At 37.3% G+C, this 19881-nt stretch overlaps 1 protein-coding gene across 1 annotated transcript in view; it reads right to left on the bottom strand.

The window, feature by feature from the left end:
- The window catches only part of MAP3K15 (mitogen-activated protein kinase kinase kinase 15), a 91737-nt gene that overhangs the window by 16736 nt on the left and 55120 nt on the right, over positions 1-19881 (bottom strand). Inside the window, exons 7-16 of the mRNA XM_034060128.1 lie at positions 17749-17919; positions 16588-16700; positions 15904-16063; positions 15129-15279; positions 14603-14710; positions 13248-13297; positions 10255-10350; positions 8917-9004; positions 1841-1974; positions 1118-1245 (exon numbers count right to left, since the gene is read on the bottom strand). Coding sequence (XP_033916019.1) covers positions 1118-1245; positions 1841-1974; positions 8917-9004; positions 10255-10350; positions 13248-13297; positions 14603-14710; positions 15129-15279; positions 15904-16063; positions 16588-16700; positions 17749-17919 — 1199 coding nt within the window. The remainder of the gene's footprint in view (positions 1-1117; positions 1246-1840; positions 1975-8916; positions 9005-10254; positions 10351-13247; positions 13298-14602; positions 14711-15128; positions 15280-15903; positions 16064-16587; positions 16701-17748; positions 17920-19881) is intronic.

Below are 19881 nucleotides of genomic sequence, written 5' to 3' on the forward strand. Positions count from 1 at the left end.
TTTTTAAATAACACAAATATTTTATTCATGAAGCAAAACAAAGACAGATTTGTTTTTTTTTCTGCTCATAATAAACTAACTGCAGTGGTTCTACTTAATGCCAGACAAATTTAGCTAAAGGGATTTTCAGTCCACTTCAATACTTCTCTGAAGTGAAGTTTCCTTGGAGAATCTTGCATAATCTGAACAGCTGGTTCCTTGACCTGAATCAGTTCAATAATATTTTGGCACTAGCAACTAATCACAGCTTACTACTGTGCATATAAGAACAAGAACTAAACAATCTGATAATTTTAACAAGTGCAGAAAAACAAGTGGAAGTGTTGGTGTAAACTCATCACATCTGCATGCATCATATATGTCAGTGTCTCAGCTTTTGGCTGAGAAGGTCAGAGAAATTAAAAAATCAAACAACTTCCCTATGTTGAATGCCCAGATGCATTTAATTACACTTTGAATGTTTGTGTCTCGATCTTCCCTAGGAAACTCAAACTTATTTCCTGATTTTCTTCTTTCTGTTTTTATTTTGCAAATTATATTCCTACAAGAATTTAACACTCATTCTGACACATCCTTGACACTGAAGTGCAAATAGCAAAAGGGAGATGGAAACATGATCTAGACAAGATAAAAAGGGACTTTACATCTTAAAATGTAGAGGATATAGAAGGCAAACATGAAAATTATAAGCAAGGGAAGCATACAACTTTACCTAGGAAATAGCAATGCTTTGTATATAGCAGTTACAGGATAGTACTTAATTGCTCAATCAATGTTATTGCTTAACAGAAACTTACCCTAAAAGCTCCAATCATCATTCAGATGCTCAAGCTAAATAGGACTTTACAGCTCAAACTTCACTGTTTCATAGCACATGGGTATTGACACCAGATACTTTTAGTGGATTTCTCTATATTTATAATTATGACAGAAAGAGAAGAGGGTTCTGGGACCTGTACACCTCAAATCTATTATTTATATGAGAAAAATATCACCTGTAGTTAGTGTCTCAGCAGAAAAGCCAACACAGTGCACAAACATAGAAGTGTTTTCAGTAAGTTTAGAGTACCAACTGCTTTTGATTCCTTGGAGAGATTAAGCTCAGAATGGTACAAACCTCCTGGCACCTGCTCCATAAAAATCTTAATGTATCCATCTTCAGAAACAGATCCAAGATACTGAACAATGTTCCGATGTTTTAAATATTTATGTAGTGCTATCTCTTCATGAAGAGGTTGAGAATATCTATTTAAAAATAAAAGGCAAGTGGAGTATGTTATCATGCAGGAAAACATTCTAGCCTACACTTAAATGCTAGTTTGCAAAGAGAATGGATTTTAGGGATACTGATCCAACTCTCAGCAAACCTCTTGTCAATGACCTTCAAAATGCAGTATGACTGGCTGTCTACTCAGAAAAAATACAGAAGTAGGTCTCAGAGAAATCCTGGAGGAAAAACATGCCCTCAAAGAATTTATTTCTTCTGTATTGCTACATAGTATTGTTTTTGTCTGCAAAACTCCTTTTATGCTTTTTGCCTTCCCGGAAACAATATAAATAAGATACAACTACAACTTAAAACCCCAGACTATCTTATTCTAGAGCTTGAAGTATACATATAAACTATAAAACTGTAGTATTTATGATATATAGAATACCTTTTCCAAAAAATAAGAAGTCTTTATTTTCTAGAGGGTACTGTTGAGTACTAGGGGGAAATGATAATTGAATTTTAGTACACTAAACTAACAACATAGAAATACATGCTAAGAACAGCAAAGCTTCTTGGCAATCAGCAGCAGCTTCATTAGCAACGTGTATGTAACAATACAGATCTTACCTGCTGTCTCTCTCGGGTATTTCTTTGATGGCTATTCGGACCTGGTTGCTAAGGTCTCTTCCAGCATAAACTATTCCATAAGTACCTTTCCCTAGAACTACCCTGTCACCATTCTCATCATAATCATATTCATACTGCAAGTAGAAAAGATAAACAAAACAGCACAGAAATTGCTATCACTAACATTTGACATTACAAAGACCTTTAACGACATTTATGTGTTATACTGAGTTAGTACAACACAGCGTAGTTACTGCAGTGCAGCTGTAGTACAGCAGGCTACCCACCAGCCTGGTACATTATACAACTTGTAAAATGTCCATGTTACTTGCTTTGCAAAACAGTCTTCCCTGACCAACTTTGAAGTGCATTCACCCAAACAAGGGACACAGCAGTAAGCAAAATTCAATGAAACAGTGCTGTCAAAAGAACATGCTCAGGTATCATCTCTAAGGAGTGCTGACAGAGCCTTTAAAATACATAAATTTATGGAACATAGAATCATGGAATTGTTTGGGTTGAGAGGGACTTTAAAGACTATCTTGTTCCAACCCCCCTGCCATGGGCAGGGGCACTTCCACTGTACCAGGCTGCTCAAAGCCCCATGAAGCTGGGCCTTGAGCACTCCCAAGGCTGGGCCAGCCACAATTTCTGTGGACAAGCTGTTCCAGTGCCTTACCACCCTCACAGTGAAGTATTCCTTCCTAATACCTGATCTAAATCTGCCCCGAGTAGTTTAAAAAATAGATAAAAGTAACATTCTCATTACAGGGAATAGACAGTGTTTTAAGACCCTAAAGTCTTATTTGATCTTAGCCACTGCAAAATTAATTGCTGACATATTGCCCTCCTTATCAGCTTTTCTAAAAGGCAAGGGAAAATAAAAAATGCTTGTCTTCTCCAAGAATGATTAAATATATGAAGCAGTGGTGTCCATTGCTGCTGAAACATGGCAGGTCATGCTGCCAGCTGAGTAAGTCACTGCTGGTTTACTGTCTTTGGTAAATCTACAGTAATTTACACCATCTCATGGTCTTGTCCCATATGGTGATCTTATCACAGAGCTCTCCTACTATAAAGGTCAGTGAAAAAGCTGATTGATGAATGATGCTTAATGGAAGTATATCTCACACTAAATAAAACCAAATGTTTTATGGAAGTTGGGTTAAGCAGCAAACCCCAGAATCAAATCAGGGAACTGATAAGGGATATTGAAAAAGCACTTTTGCAAAGACATAAGAAAGGAATTTGACAGTTTCAAGGCATCAGATATTATCAGAAGTACATAGACCTCCCTTACTATCTTCCCAAATCCAAGATGTCCTATATAGGAAAATTGGAGGGTATTCTCTGTGGCTTCATATAGATTCTGTATTTTAGAAAAACAACCAACCTTTTTACAGTGGCCACAACTATTGACATTTCTGTCAGTTATCACTTTTTCTGCTACACCCAGTAAGGCGCTCTCATACAGAATGCAGTCTTCAGATCTGTTTCTTTGAAGTGTCTTCCCAGTTCATATTGCAATGTCTGCATGTCATTGTCTTTCCCCTCTCTTTTCATCAGCAAAGATGGCAAGTTTCATGCTGCTGTATGGAAGGTGCTAAAGAAAAACCATCTGTCGTTTATCCTAACAGCATATTCTGTTCAGTGGAACTAAACTTGAGCTAGTACAGCCTTAGTACAGTTTCAATTTCCATGTTTCAGCACTTCACAGTTCATAACATAATCTTGTTATATGATAGGTATAACTGACCCAAAATGCCATATGTAAAACTTGTCAGGTTCTTTGGCAGCAGCATATCCAACTTTCACAGCTATCATATGACATGAAACTGTGCAGAAAAAAAGACAGCAGTCACATTGCTGAATTTAAGATTGACAGTAACCTTTATCTGCAACAGACTTGTCCTAAGCCAACTTTTAAATTACTGTGGAGAAACCCATGTTCATTAATCTGGGTCCCATAATACGTGGAAATCGTTGAGATTTATGGTTTAGTGCTAGTTAGTAGACAGTTTAATAGACTTGTATATACTTGATGCCACTTTACATTTGCCTTCCTTCTTTCCAAGAGCTATAAAGATTGAATAAATCACTGCTGGTTGCCGGAAGCCTGAATATGTGATCCATTGGATGCTGAATTCAACCATTGGGTATGAGTAAACAAGTGTTCATAGCTGACCTTCTGTATTGAATGCGGTAGGCCACAGTCTGATCTCTAGTATATACCATTTGGAGTATAGAAGGTACTCTTAAAGTGATAGGAACTTCTTCAATATCAATATCCAGAAGTGGGTACCTTCAGGTAGAAAGGACTGCCCACACTCACTCTTACTCTAAATCCTTGTTAGCTATAAAACTAAACTGTATTTGCTTTAAAATAATACCACAGTCCAAAATATTTAACCCCTTGAGAAAACATTCTGACTGAAATAATATTTTCTACTCCCAAACAGTGCTCAAGGTTATCTCTTCCTCTTTCCAAGATATGAACAGATGGTTTATAAATGGTAAGAATTGCTTTCTCTGTGCTTGTCAATCCCATCAAAACCATACAAAGCTGCATTTGTGTGTTATCTTTGCTTAAATGCAAGATTTCAGGCTGTGGAAAGACATCAAATGTCTTTTCTCATTTATAAGCTAAACAAATAAATATTCCCCTTCTATATCTTGATTTCTGTTTATTTTCCTGACCTAAGGTAATAAGTACAAGGTGGTAATTGTGAGAACATCAAGGTATGTAGAATGATATAGCTTAAAGATTTATTCAAAATTAATTTCTGTAGCTGCTCCTTCATACATCAACCCACGAAGGATTGTTTCTTGCTGTGCATTCTCAAGTGATTTTTCAAGTCCAATATATAAAAGGCTCAAGCCACTGTGAGCTCACTTCTTCTAATTGAATAGATTATGTTTTTTGGAGATTGTCCTGCTATTAGCTAAATATGTAAGTATGTAATATAAAATCTGCAGCTATAGATAATAGCCTGCTTTTGCCAAGGTGGAGCCCTGATGCTATGCCAACACCACAGATGTATGTATAAGGCTGAGCTTAATAGGTGTGCTTCTCTTGACCTTTTCACTTGAGGGGAACATTCTGTGGCCACTATTCACAAACTTTGGTGCAAAAATGCATCTTCCTCACAATGCAGTTGCATTCAACAGTCCAGTACACAGTCTTTTACTTTCTTACTGCTCTTCCAAAGCTTTAGGTACTACAAACAGCTCACTATCTAAAAGGGCTGCTCTAAATTAAACGCCTGAGAATTGCTGGAATGAGACAGTCAGAAAGATACCCAACTCAAACAAACAACAGCAGGGTTTCTACACTCATAAATCAGATTCAATTTGCTTGATCACAAATAAAACAACCCACATTTTATGATGGTATTTCAGATTTCAAAACAAATAAGTAGAAGCACAGCATATATACTTAAAAAGGGCTAAAATGCTGGACTTTTGCTATGAGGCAGTGTGGCTTATGAAGACATGGATCCACCTACCTGAACCCACATTAAATTTTAATAACTTTTCAAGTTTTGTTTTGTTTCTTCCCTGTGTACTAATTATAAAGAAAGCCTGCAGCTACTAGGCTCCTAACATGGATGTTTCAGTGATAAGTAAAAAGCATGATGGATTAATCTGACCCTAAATATCCGCAAATCTGTGTGACAGAAAAAGCCTGTTAAATGGAATTACATGGAGCAGTAATAGTACCAGGTATCAGCTAGAAAAACTGAAGTACCTTTGCTAAATGGCTTTCTCCTAGAATTTGTTTAATATCTTTTTTATCCATTTAAGCCTGCTGATATCAGATGATTCTCATCTATAGATTTTTTGCAACATAACACCCTTTATTATGGATTTAGTATTTTACAGTGGTAACAGGCGCATTTTGTCAAAAATGTGTGTTTTCAAATGAATGCAAGTCTTGAATACAAATAGTTTTGTAAGAATTGAAAATTCCTATACAATTAAGGAGTTTAAATGCTATTTATTCCATCCCAACACACCCAGTCAGTTGCCAGCACCTATAATAAATGCTCTGAGCAATGTAGTGATATCCTAGCCGCTCCAGCCACTGAGCTGGCTTCATTTGGAGCTTGGATTAGATGCCTCTATACAGATGCCTGTAGCATGGGGAATAAACAAGAGGAATTAGAGATGTGGGCACATCTATGGGGCTATGATATAATAGGCATCACAGAAACATGGTGGGATGGCTCCTTTGACTGGAGTGTTGGAATGGAAGGTTACAGGCTCTTTAGAAAAGACAGGCCCAGTAGGAGGGGAAGGGAGTTGCCCTTTATGTTAGGGATGGGCTGGAGAGTATGGAACTCTGTCTGGGGACAAGTGATCAGTTAACAGAAAGTTTGTGGGTCAGGGTTAAGTGGAAATCGGTGATGGGACACATTACTGTGGGGATATGTTACAGACCGTCTGATCAAGAGGAACCTGTGGATGAAGAACTCTACAGACAAATAGGAAAAGCCTCACGCTCGCAGGCCCTTGTTCTCATGGGGGACTTCAACCACCCTGACATCTGTTGGGGCAACAGTACGGCCCGGCACAAGCAATCCAGGAGGTTCCTCAGTTGTGTGGAAGACAACTTCCTTCTGCAAGCAATAAAGGAGCCGACGAGGAGAGGTGCCCTGCTTGACCTCGTGCTCACCAACAGGGAAGGGCTCGTTGGAAATGTGACTCTCCAGGGAAGTCTTGGATGCAGTGATCACAAGATGGTTGAATTCGAGGTCCTCAAGACAGTGAGAAGAGTGTGCAGTAAGCTCACTGCCCTGGACTTCAAGAGAGCAGACTTTGGGCTCTTCAGGAACCTGCTTAACAAGGTTCCATGGGATATAGCCCTAGAGGTCAAGGGGGCCCAAGACTCTTGGTTAATATTCAAGGATTACCTGCTACAAGCTCAGGAGTGTTGCATCCCAACTAGAAGGAAGTGCAGCAGGAGGGCCAGGAGACCTCCTTGGATGGATAAGGAGCTGCTGAGGAAAATTCACAGGAAAAAAGATGCTTATAAAAGGTGAAGCAAGGACAGGTGGCCTGGGATGAATACAGGGATGTTGTCCGGGAAGTTAGGGACCAGGTTAGGAAAGCTAAGGCCCAATTGGAGCTAAACTTGGCAAGGGATGTTAAAGATAATAGGAAGGGATTTTATAGGTATGTAGCGGCTAAAAAACAGACTAAGGACAATGTAGGTCCCCTCCGGAAGCTTTCAGGAGAACTGGCTACACAGGACTTGGAGAAGGCTGAGGTTCTGAATGACTTCTTTGCCTTGGTCTTCACTGGCAAAGGCTCTGACCACAGCACCCGAGTCTTGGAAGACGGACGCAGGGACTGTGAAAACCTAGACCTTGGGCCCACACTACGAGAGGATCTGGTTCGAGACCATCTTAGGAACCTGAATGTACACAAGTCCATGGGACCTGATGAAATCCATCTGCAGATCCTGAAGGAGCTGGTGAATGAAGTTGCAAAGCCACTGTCCATCATATTTGAAAAATCATGGCAGTCAGGTAAAGTTCCTGATGACTGGAAAAAGGGACATATAACCCCCATTTTCAAGAAGGGGAAAATGGATGACCCAGGGAATTACAGACCAGTCAGTCTCACCTCTGTGCCTGGCAAAATCTGGGATCAGATTCTCCTAGAAGGCATGCTAGGGCACATGAAAAACAACAAGGCGCTTGGTGACAGCCAGCATGGCATCACTAGGGGGAAATCCTGCCTGACCAATTTGGTGGCCATCTATGACGGGGCTACAAAAGTGATGGACAGGGGTGGAGCAGTTGACGTCATCTACCTGGACTTGTGCAAAGCGTTTGACACTGTCCCACATGACATCCTTGTCTCTAAATTGGAGAGACATCAATTTGATAGGTGGACCACTCGGTGGATAAAGAACTGGCTGGATGGTCACATTCAAAAAGTTGTGGTCAACAGTTCAATGTCCGGATGGAGACCAGTAACGAGTGGTGTCCCTCAGGGATTGGTGTTGGGACCAGTCTTGTTTAATATCTTTGTCGCTGACATGGACAGTGGGATTGAGTGTGCCCTCAGCAAGTTTGCCAATGACACCAAGCTGTGTGGTTTGGTTGATACGCTAGAGGGAAGGAATGCCATCTAGAGGGACCTTGACACGCTTGTGAGGCGGGCTGATGCCAACCTCATGAAGTTTAACCATGCCAAGTGCAAGGTCCTACACCTGGGTCAGAGCAATCCCAGGCACAGCTACAGGTTGGGCAGAGAAGAGATTCAGTGCAGCCCTGAGGAGAAGGACTTGGGGGTGTAGGTTGATGAGAAAATGAACACGAGCCAGCTTCAGCGTGCACTCACAGCCCAGAAAGCCAACCGTATTCTGGGCTGCATCAAAAGAAGCATGACCAGCAGGTCAAAGGAGGTGATCCTGCCCCTCTACTCTGCTCTCGTCAGACCTTACTTGCAGTACTGTGTGCAGTTCTGGTGTCCTCAACATAAAAAGGACATGGAACTGTTGGAACAAGTCCAGAGGAGGGCCACGAGGATGATCAGGGGACTGGAGCACCTCCCCTATGAAGACAGGCTGAGAAAGTTGGGGCTGTTCAGCCTGGAGAAGAGAAGGCTGCGTGTGTGGAGACCTCATAGCAGCCTTCCAGTATCTAAAGGGGACCTGTAAGGATGCTGGACAGGGACTATTCATTAGGGACTGTAGTGACAGGACAAGGGGTAATGTGTTAAAACTTAAACAAGGGAAGTTTAGATTGGATCTAAGGAAGAAATTCTTTCCTGTTAGGCTGGTGAGGTAGTGGAATGGCTTGCCCGGGGAGGTGGTGAATGCTCCATCCCTGTCAGTGTTCAAGACCAGGTTGGATGAATCCTTGGGTGATACGGTTTAGTGTGAGGTGTCCCTGTCCATGGCAGGGGGGTTGGAACTAGATGATCTTAAGGTCCTTTCCAATCCTAACTATTCTATGATTCTACGATTCTATGATTTATTAACTTTCTAGTGTACTGAGACAAAAGTACAGGAAAGACTGAGAATAAATTTCAGAGTTCTTAGATCTTTTATGTTTGACACATACCTCCAATGTGTCTCCATCTATTTCTCCCTCTAGTTCCAAAGTATTGCCAACAGCATCAGACAAGATTTCTTTTACCAACCCACAGAATCTAAAAAAGCAATAAATAGCACAGCATCAAAGAAAAGCATCTTTTTTTAGATTAAACATACTTTGCAAGGTGGACTTAGCTTTCAGCCTAATAAATTGACTGGCATGTTCATAGGTTTTTTTTATTACTTGCTTTCTCCACATTTATCTTATTTTAAATGAGGAAGAACATCAAACAAACACTGAAATGCCTAATTATTTATAAAAAGCTATTTTATTTGCTGTATCAGAACCCAACATTTGCTTGTTTTTGTAATTGCACAGTAAAATCTTGGTAGATCCAACTTGATTATTTTTGCTGTACACTTTGACAGAAACTGCTTAGTATGGCCTTGTATTTACAAATGTAATTAGAAAAAAAGCTGAGATATTAAAAAATTAAAAATTTATTTTCAGTGGTTCAATTCAGTGGTGCTAAATTTGTGACATCGTATTGGGTGGTTCTTCTGTGTACTGACGAGAATTTTATTACTTTCAGTTTAATTTAAATGCTCCTATCAACTTTGGTTAAAGTGAGATTACTCAGTATTTCTGAAAAACAGGTTTTGTGGTTTCTAGTCTGGCATCCAGAAAGCCAAGAATATAAAAGTAGTAACATGTTTTGAAGAATAGGGTTTTAACTAATTTCACCTTGTTCTCTGGGATGGAGATCCTTAAGTACAAGGTTACTTTTTCCTGTAGTTTCCTGCCCAAGCCACTCACTTTTTTCCACATTCTGTGACAAATTATTAAAATTATTATAAAACATTCACATCTCTTTCACTTACTAAGAGTCACACATCTTTGGAACAGACTTCTGTAGTGCAGTGAATAAAGCACAGAAAATTGTTACCATGTTTCATAACACACAAATTGCAACGCCAAATTAAGTCTGAGCAGGTAACATTAATTTTAGTGCTTCCTATCTTTTATACAATGCACGCTGCAGAACCCAAACCAATATGTGATCTTACATGACATGGCCAAGTCACAGAAAAAGAAGATAATAATTATAAATTAGAATAAACTATTTGAGCCTTTTCTCAGACCTAATGACTTGTAGGTAAACGGATTAGAACCAGCCAACAAGTGTAATGGGACAGTACTATCACCACCTTAAATATCACTGATGTTAGCCCATTGCTTCTTAATCAAGAAAAAATAAGTGAAGAAATAATTTCTGAAGCAAAAACGTCAGATTTCAATCTTTGATGAAGCAATTCTGTTTAGGAAATAGATCTCTCATGCAATACCCACACAAGCTGAACTCACCTACTACATTGGTGTTCTGTAGAAAAGTAGATTTGAAAGTCATCAGAGTTGTCATGGACATAAAGAAAACAACATCGTTCATCAAACTTGGAAATGCTGCAAAATTCACATTCAGAAATTACCATTTTGGATGTAACTATTAGAAGAAATACAGCAAGGAAGAGCTGGGTTTTTTTTAATTAAAAACACTTAGCAAACAACTTTTTCACAGTTAATTACCTCAGAGGGGCAGTATGCAATTATATTCATTTTCATTACAATTAGAAGCTTTGAGTTTGTTCATATATTCTATAATTCTATCTCAAATTTGATAAATGATTGGGCTACTGCTTACTTTGATAAAATACTAGTTTAACTGAAGTGTTCGAAGTTTGTTTGTTTGCTTTTTGCCTCCCCTTCCTTTTTTACACAGTTCTGTCAGATTTTGTGGTATTTGATGACACCTCAATGGGAATTGAATCGCTTTGACATTAATGCAGCTAAAAAGCCTTTCTTTAGAGCTTGACAAGTACTTCTGCTTTTTATAATTCCATTACTCCTACAGTAAAACTAAACTCAAAAATACCTACAGTGTAGCAGATCTTTCAAAGTATATAATTTTATGGCCTCAATACTGATAAACAAGTTTCAGGACAACCAGATTGCAGCAATAATTCTGACAGTGATTATTGCATATTTTGTCCTGCCAGTGCCATAAACATCCCATCTAAATGCACTGAAGTGAGAAGTGAAGAGGTCATAAAACATTATATCAATATGAAAGTAAATTTAGGCATTAATCTCTTATTCCAAAGACTTGCACTTCAGCATTATTCTACAAAGATGCCAAGCTGTTATGCTTGTTAAGGTATTCTCATAATTTTTGTGCATTAAATTAATACGATTGATGAGATTCTTGCCTGATCTGTTTAGTCAAACTCAGATTAGCTTCTGATGAGCCAATAAGTTAAAGTACATGACAGTAGACAATAGAAAAGCTGTAGAATTTTACAAAACCAACTTGCTGAAGCATCATTAAGGGCTACATTTACAAATGTTTCTTCAGAAATATGTGAAAATACATTATGCCATTCTGTAGCTTCATTCTAGTATAGCAATTTCTAGTCTAGCAAGGTAAATTAATACATACCTACGTGAGGACTATGCAAGAAAGCAAGATGATTCTTCCAAAGGCAAATATAGGATAGACAAGACAGTATCTAAGCATTATACTGTACTATAAAAAGTGCAGCATAGGTGGAATATCAGATGAACTGGTTAGCATAAATATAACTTTAGAATTTTGACAGAGTATGAGTTAACTGAGACTACTGTTTTTTTTCCAAAGCGAAAGTGATGTTTAAGTATAGCAATTGTAAATTATCACATACAAAGCAAAGATCTAATTCCACCAAGTTTAAAAATACTGTTTCTTTGAGCTTTGTGATCCCCAGCAGTAAGAATTGAAGCAAATGCATTGCTTGATTCCACTTCATTGTTATTTCTCTCAAAGATTAATTTCTGTGCAATGTGAAGGCAATTAATATGTTTTAGAAATCATGCTGTTATGCTCAGTCATCTCCACAGACCTAAATAACAACAACTTCACATCTACTTCCATTGCACTGGAGTAGTAGAATAAAATATCACATTGGAGTGATTTAAACCAAAGCCAGCCTTTTTTTTTTTTTTTAGAAGAAGAAAATGCTGAAGTTATAGTAGAATATGTCCAAATCCACAATTGAGACTTTTATAGCAATAACCACTCCCCTTATTCAAAGAAATACTTTTTCACTGAGCTTATTTTCTTAAGCAAATTATTCAAGTTCAGGGAACACAAACTTGGGACATAAAAATTAAGTGTTTATGGTCAAAATCACAGCTGAGAAGCCCTCTTTGAGAACCACAGAACTCATTAGGTATCTGAATTCATGCTTGTACTTGAATCAGAAAGTTTTTCAAGCTCTTAAGCTTATGCACTCACACAAATGGCCCCAGCCAGCAGCCATTTACATCCCCAGAAAGGCCAGAACCACCAGTGTAGTGACTCATGAACTTAAAGAGAAGGCAGTATCTCACCTTGTGTTCCCTGTCCTTATGGCTCCTGTGCTTCTGAGCTATAGCCTGCATAATGCAGACAAGAGAGCAAGAATGCCATAGATTTTTTTTTTTTTTCCTGTCCTGGTGTTCTGTGTCTCATTTTTCTGTCACCAAAGTAGCCCAAATTAAGATATGTAAATTGGCTTCTAAATGCAGTTATGTATTTTGCAATTGTTAATACCACTATGATTCTTTTCTATCCTTTCAGTTCTCAGAACAACCCTGTTCTTTCTATGTTTGATCTTCTTTTGTACTAATACTTAGACCCATTTACTTGTGACTAGTGTTTCCATTAATCTAGCATCACAAAATGGAACTATGTTAATTATTTAAAAGTTAGTTCTTGAGAAACTCCAGTAGCAGTCTCCTTCCAGCTCAAGAATTCTTTCCTTAGCACAAGCTACATCGATGCCTCATTTAACATGTCTCTAATAATACAAGTTTTAGCAAGTAGTTTTTTTATAGAGAGCCATATCAGAAGCATTTCTGAATTACAAACAGAAAATAGATACCATAGTTACCTTTTAAAGGAAAACAAACTATTCTTTCGCTTATGGAGGGAGGTAAAGTTTTCTGCCCTCCATGTTTTTAAATTCAGAGATTGCAATAATGTCACGGAAGCATTTAGAAAATACATAAATAACAGCTACACAATTGAAAATGGGAAAGTATACCAGAGGACACACATGACCACACACCTGTTTTAGATGTGTATTTCTATAAGAAATAGGTACAGCTCTGCTCATGCATGGAAAGGGAAATTCTTTCGTGTGGACATTTCAAGGCGGTTTGGACAGAACAAGCTTTTATAATAATGTAAAGCAGCAATTTAAGGCAGCATCCAGATTTCCCACTTAAGGGAAATACAAAACAAACAAAAAAAACCCCACTTTGCTGTTTTCTGACATACCAACCTTATTCCTCTGATGGAGGAAGCTGTAAAATTCCATTCATGAATCTGTTTCTGTAAAGAACAAAGAGGTATAATCAACCACAGTTTAACCTTGATTTATTATTGAAAACAAAGTCACAGCATGGAAGCAAAATATTTTTTTTCCAGAATGTCTCTTTTCCTTTCTCTCTTTCTTCCCCCCAGATTTCAAATAAAATGGATGTATAGGTAAAGAAAGGTCATATATTACTGTTTTATTCACTTGAGGAAAATTGAATAGAAGAGGCACAAATGGTGGAAGTAAAAGCTGTATTTCCTCATATAAAATAAATTTTGAAGAACTGATCTTCAAGTACAATTTACCAAACATTACGTTTTGACTCAATACATCAACATTTCATATTAAACATGGAGCAGACTATGCCCTACTCTTATCTAGGATCAAAGGGAAAGGAAACTTCAGATATCTTCCTAAGAGATGTTGAGCCAACAGCTTTGGACCAGGGAGCACGCTGGAGGCAAAACTGCAACAGCCTGTACCTAGGACTGTAGCCCTCCACAAATGTCTCACTAATACGTGGATCTTATTTAACACCACGAATTTGTCCCATAAAGCTGTCAGACACAGTCACTCAAAGTAGTAAAGCAGAACAGTGTACTGCAAAAGAAATTCACAGATCCAGGCAATTGTGGTCTTCTCTTGCTCTAACATGTTTCTTTTCTGCACTTTGCTTCTCAACGTTTTTAGTCTATTCTCCATCTACATTTTTCTGGTATTAAGAGGGAAGGGTGAAATACATTCCAGATTTCAATTCTTTCAATGTGAAACTGAAGTTATTTCTCACTTTCAAGAAATTACACTGTCCATGACTGTGCCTACTCCTTTCCTAATCTCCGTTGTTTTATCCCATAATCCAAGATTTCAAATATTTAATCTTTTGACACTTACTTGTCACAGGCTGCCATTCTCGTTTCTGGTCTTATAATTGTAAAAACTTCAAAATTTCTAAAACATTAAACACAATACTGGGCTTTATCTTTATTTCTTATCTAGCTTTGAGCTTCATCTTCATAAACATCACACAATTCTAGTGAGAAATATTATGAGCAGAATAAATAACCCAAGCTCCTCTAAGAGATGTGGTCAAGATAAATGAAAGATGAACTAGAGGTCAAAACCAGTTGAGTTCTAATCATAGTCGCTCCTTTTACTTTGTCTGTAAAAAGAAAACTTTCATATCTGCAAAAAAGAGATACTGAAGCTTGTGCTTCACACAGAAGTAGCAAACTTCAAATTATTATAAAGTATTCTAAAATCTACACATAAAAAAGTACAAAGAATCAGAATACATGAAACACATCTGCTGGTAGTTTTACCATTTCAGTGGGAGAGACGTGCCACAAAGAGAGAGATCTCTCATCTGCTTCATTGTTGATTGAAACATATGCAGGCTGGTAGACTTTAGTGGGTTCTATCACCAAAACCTAAAAATAGAGAACATTTGTCCTTAACAAACCAGCGGCTAATACACAACAGTATTTTCAGATATAGGCAATGGGTAATCTCAAATTAAGGCCTAAAAAATTTCCAGGGGAAAAAAGAAGGGCAAGACAGGGTATGAAGAGGCTGTGTTCCTATGCACAACAAACAATGATCGCTATTTATTGTATGAGACATAAAAGTATTTCTTAGAATGTTTATTTATTTAATGTTTTAATGTTTTTAAACATTTATTTAATGTTTTTTATAGGGTAAATATTAGCGGAATACAAGGGTTTAGTTCATGCAATGAAATAACAGGCAGTTAAGTATGTCAGTATTGTGTTTAGAGTCTTACAATATTTGTTATATCCTATCCAGAAACATAAGACATACAAAGCTTGATTAGATATAACATCTTACTGGAAATCTCAGGCCATTAGTTGTTTCTTTCGTTGCCTCAAAAATTATATCTAGCCAGAAAGTCAATCTCTCTTGTCTAGGAGAATGTTCTATGGTGAGTTTCTTGAAACGCTGAATTAACATCAGATTCTGAACTAATGATTTCAAGTACCTAAAATATATTGAATTAGTGAGTTAACAGAGAAAACCAAAATGTGACCAGATTCTAAAACCACTTAACTTACATATACATCAAAAAAATGAATGGCAAAATTAAATGTACTTTAAAAGCTACCATAATGGAAATTATTGTGTTGATTTTTACAGATTTCTGGAAAGAATAGCAAGCTTAGTCAAATCCTTAAGTCAAAAACTCACATGGATGTTCATTAACATCTTTGTTCATGTTACATGAGTAGTTACATAATTACATGAGTAGTTACATGGTGATTAGAAAAGGATGTTATGAGCTAGAAGATGATGGGGGAGGGAAGCAGCAGCTAGCTTAGCTCTAGAAGAGCAGTTTCACAATCTTTACACAGTTGTTTCACAAGGAATCATCACTGATTTCTTATAAAATATGCACTTCAATGCAATATAAACCCAACAATGATGAGTAAATTTCTTTCTTTCACCCTTCCTTCCCAAAATAATGAAAAAACAGAATATAAAGTCAGAGTTACAAACAATCTAAGATGAAAAAATCCAGATAAGTTACCCTAGTGACTGTAAGAATTTTAAAATCTGTGAATTTCCCCATAGTTGGGTACTTGAGCTAAAGCCTTCTACCACATACCACACGGGAGGTTTCAGCTTAAAAAGTTTCTCTGCTGCTTGTACTGCTTTACCAACGTCATTAGCTAGCATGCTCACGCTGAAGAACTGTCCAACGTCCCAGTAGTTATTCATTTTTTCTAGGCTTCCTTTTCTTCCCAATAAGCTGTTTAACCGTACACCTGTAAAATTTAAATTAAAACTTTATTTTCTATCAGTAGAAGACTAATAAATATTTTCACTGCTAAGCCTATCAGTAAAAGACAAAAATACTTGATTAAGCATTAGTAGTAAAAATAAAGTGGAGCAAGTTTTCCCCAGAAAAGAAACAAAACAAAACAAAACATTGCCCAACATACAGACTGGGTCTGCAAATAACATTCCCAGTACAGTTCATACAGTCACAATTGCTGCAACAGTGCTGGAAAACCTCTTGTGCCATCTGAATGGGCTATCTTCCTCCTGTTTGTCAACGTAAGCTGCACATCTTTGTGTCCTCAAGATCCACATCTATTGCAAGACTTCAATGGCTCTACACAAGTCCACCCCACAGCAAGGTCAGGGGAATGATTTAAAGCCACCTTTGCATTCTTCCCCTTGAAGGTTCAAATATGTGTCTATTGCAACCCATTGCTACAGGCATTTTGTTTTCTTCATAGGGAGAAAGGCAGAGAACCTGTCTGTGGCACTGTGTGTGGATATTTACCAATTTTTCTCAGTTCCATTGAACTTTCAAACTGTTGTCCTGCAACAAGTAGCAAAATTGCAAGGTTAATTCCAGAATACAGAGTTGACTGGAGTTCAAATCCTTTGCGATACCTGCAGAGAAGAGTCATACACTGTATAGAAGAACTGAAATACTGCAAAGTTTTGGTAGGTATTTTAAGCTATTAATTTATCACAAGGACAATAAGGTTAGTTGGTACCAATGGCACTCTTTGCAAAGAGCACTTGAAAGAATGCAGCTTCTTTTCTTCTGGTGAGAAAGAAAACCTTCTATTTAGTTTTACATCTTGCCAGCTGGTGTGGTTTTGTTAAAATGAAACAAACTGGTTACTGCAAACCTCTAAAATGCAATAGAACCTAATTTTATTATATTCTTCATATGAGAAAAGCAATTAAAAATATTAGTCTTTAATGAAAGTTTTTTTTAAAAAGGCTTAAGCCCTTTGTGTTAAAGCTTCACGTTCATTAAGGGAAACTGAGACACAGCTGCTGGGCTGAATGCACGCCACTAGCTGGTGCACAATGAAGGGATCCATCTGAAGCTTTTAAGTTTACTACTACCCATCCATGTTGCACTAACCATGTTGAAGGAGGAGAAAAAGGGGAGTATTTCACAGAGCACAAACCCACATTGCTAATGTTACTGTATTGAGCAGTAGTTTATATGATTATACAAACATACCGATGTGAGCAGTGTGTTGAGAGCTTGTCTGCACATGCGTGCCTTACTATCTTAAGAAAATTCATAATATAGTTTATCAGTATTTTTCCTTATATAGAGCAGATCATTGCATTTCCTGGGGATCAGTATGGCAGCCATCCTTGCACAAAAGACCACTCTAAGTCCCAGGATCTAACTTGTATTTCATTTTGGCCTTGAAGCATATTAGTTATAATTTTTTTCTACAAAGATCTGGGTGGATTAAGTTTATCATTCTGCACTCATGATAGCCTATAAAAAGAAGCAAGGAAATACCTATCCAAAGATCGGGTGCTCAGTGAAACAATTAATCAAACAGAACCCTGAAGAAAAGAGATGAGTAGAACAACTGATTTTCTAATTCTTATAATAATCTTAATTCTTTTCATAAACAAAAGTAAAAGTCTGAAAGCATTTTAATACATTTTTTTTTTCCGTTACCATTCAATGGCATGGTCTCGACTATTGGTATCTTTACATTCAGAATCAAGAAACATATCCTTGTAGATCCTCCCGCATAAGCAAAACATATCTGGAGCAGGGTGATCACATGTCTGCAGGACTTGAAGCATAACTTGTAGTGCCTTCTCTCTGTCACCTGTATTATTTCTTCTGAAATCAAATACAGAGAATAAGAGTTCAGATCTGAAGTAGTAACTGCAAGATGGTGGAATGACATTATTCCACATCTATTCCACAACCCATCAATCATTACTATATGCAGATTTGCCTTTATTTAGACTGATTATGACTGTTGGTTGATTTATAAAAAATCACAGTTGTTTTGTTTTGTTTTTTATTCTACCATGGGACTCTTAGCTGACCTAAGAACTGATTTAAGCCCAGAACTCCTCTGTGAAAAAAAAAATCTGCCATCTAACTTGATTCCTCCATGTATAAGCACACAGACTCCGCACATCCTGCAATAAGAAACAAGCGCTTGTTTAGTGTTCATTCCTAAAAATACTTAACAAAACTGGCCATTTTAGCATTTGAGCTGACAGTTCATTGTGCCATGCCCAAGGTTTGTAATCTTGAATCCAGATGATCCAAAACCAATAAGAGGCAATGCTAAGTACAGGAGAAGGCAGGTCAATCCTATTTTAGGCAAAAGAATGACAGAGCTCAATATGGGGACTTTTTGTTCTTCCCTTTACCTTCCTGTTTCTGTTAAGTGTAGAATCCATTATTTAATGCAAAGAGTCACTAACAACAAACAAAAATGTCTATTTGCAAGAGCAATGTAAACACACCTTAAGAGTTTAAAAGCCTCCTGAAGACATTTTTTAATCATCAGAGAGATTCAAAATATTTACCAACTCCTTTTTATAACTGTTTACAATTTTCTGATCCTTACCTCAGCATCCAGGAGTGGGCTTACAAGTACTATGATAACTTTGTCAGCAGTACCAGTAGCAGACCATGGTTTCTGGTAAATCTATTATTTGCATGCCCTGAAAGGATTAATATTTACTGTAAAGTGGCTTAGTTCCTTAGGTAACCAGCTGATGCAGTAAGACCAATAACAACACATTTGTAGCAAAATTCAGGCTTCTGTGCACTTTAAGTGCTGGAGAACATGTAATAAGATTAAACAGATTTGTAGCTAGTTGTGCAAGCTTTATCCTTCCTTTGATGTCATTGCATAAACTCTCACAGCGCATACTTGAATAATTTTTAAAGCATTTTTTTTTCTTCAGGTTGACTATTGTTCTGAAATTAATACTGGTCTTCTCTAATAAGCACATAAGGAGAAAGTTAGTATCTTTTTTCAGTTTTACAAGAAATAAACAGAAGTTAAAAAGTGAGATAAATCCATTACATGGGTCTGCATACTCTAACGAAACCTGTTCCGAACCAACTGAATTCTCTCAGTACGGGCACCCAAGTTTCACTGTTGTTAATATGAACACACAGAAGTTTGAGTAAACACAGCTTAGAACAAAATTAAGCCCTAAAATTAAAGTCCAACAGCTCCCAAGTAACATGTAAAATAGTCACATAAGTCAGCACATGTTCAAGCTTTTGTTGAAAAGACAAGAAATACGCAGCTAGTATGTACCTTGCAGCAATTAGCAGGAAAAAGAAACTTAAAAATTCACTGCTTTCCATTTAGAACAAGCTTTGACTCAACTCTGCCTTGTATGAAAATACACGAATAAAATTGAGAATATAAAGAGGTGTTATGTACTGATTGAAAAAGCATAACTTTAAAGAAAAAAAAAATACAATGCATAAAGCAAGACCCTGCTTAAAATAGGACACCGTGCAGATTAACACTTCTGGACATCAAAGGATGAACCTGTACACACCAAATACAATACTAGGAGCATTTCAAAGGACCAAGCTTTAAATAAGCAGGGGACTCAAAACTGACTCTCTTATATGAGAATGAAAAAATCATCATTAAAATATATATTAGAATAAACAAAATTTAGCACATAATAGATATACACTAATCTAACAGGATATTATTAAAGAAAAAGTCAGTTTAGGTATCTCAATATTAAACTCCGTTTCTCACAGCAGCAGATTTTGATGCCCACTGGGCAATAAAATCCCAACATACCAATT

Source organism: Melopsittacus undulatus, chromosome 2 (assembly GCF_012275295.1).
Source record: "Melopsittacus undulatus isolate bMelUnd1 chromosome 2, bMelUnd1.mat.Z, whole genome shotgun sequence".
Lineage (NCBI taxonomy): Eukaryota > Metazoa > Chordata > Aves > Psittaciformes > Psittaculidae > Melopsittacus > Melopsittacus undulatus.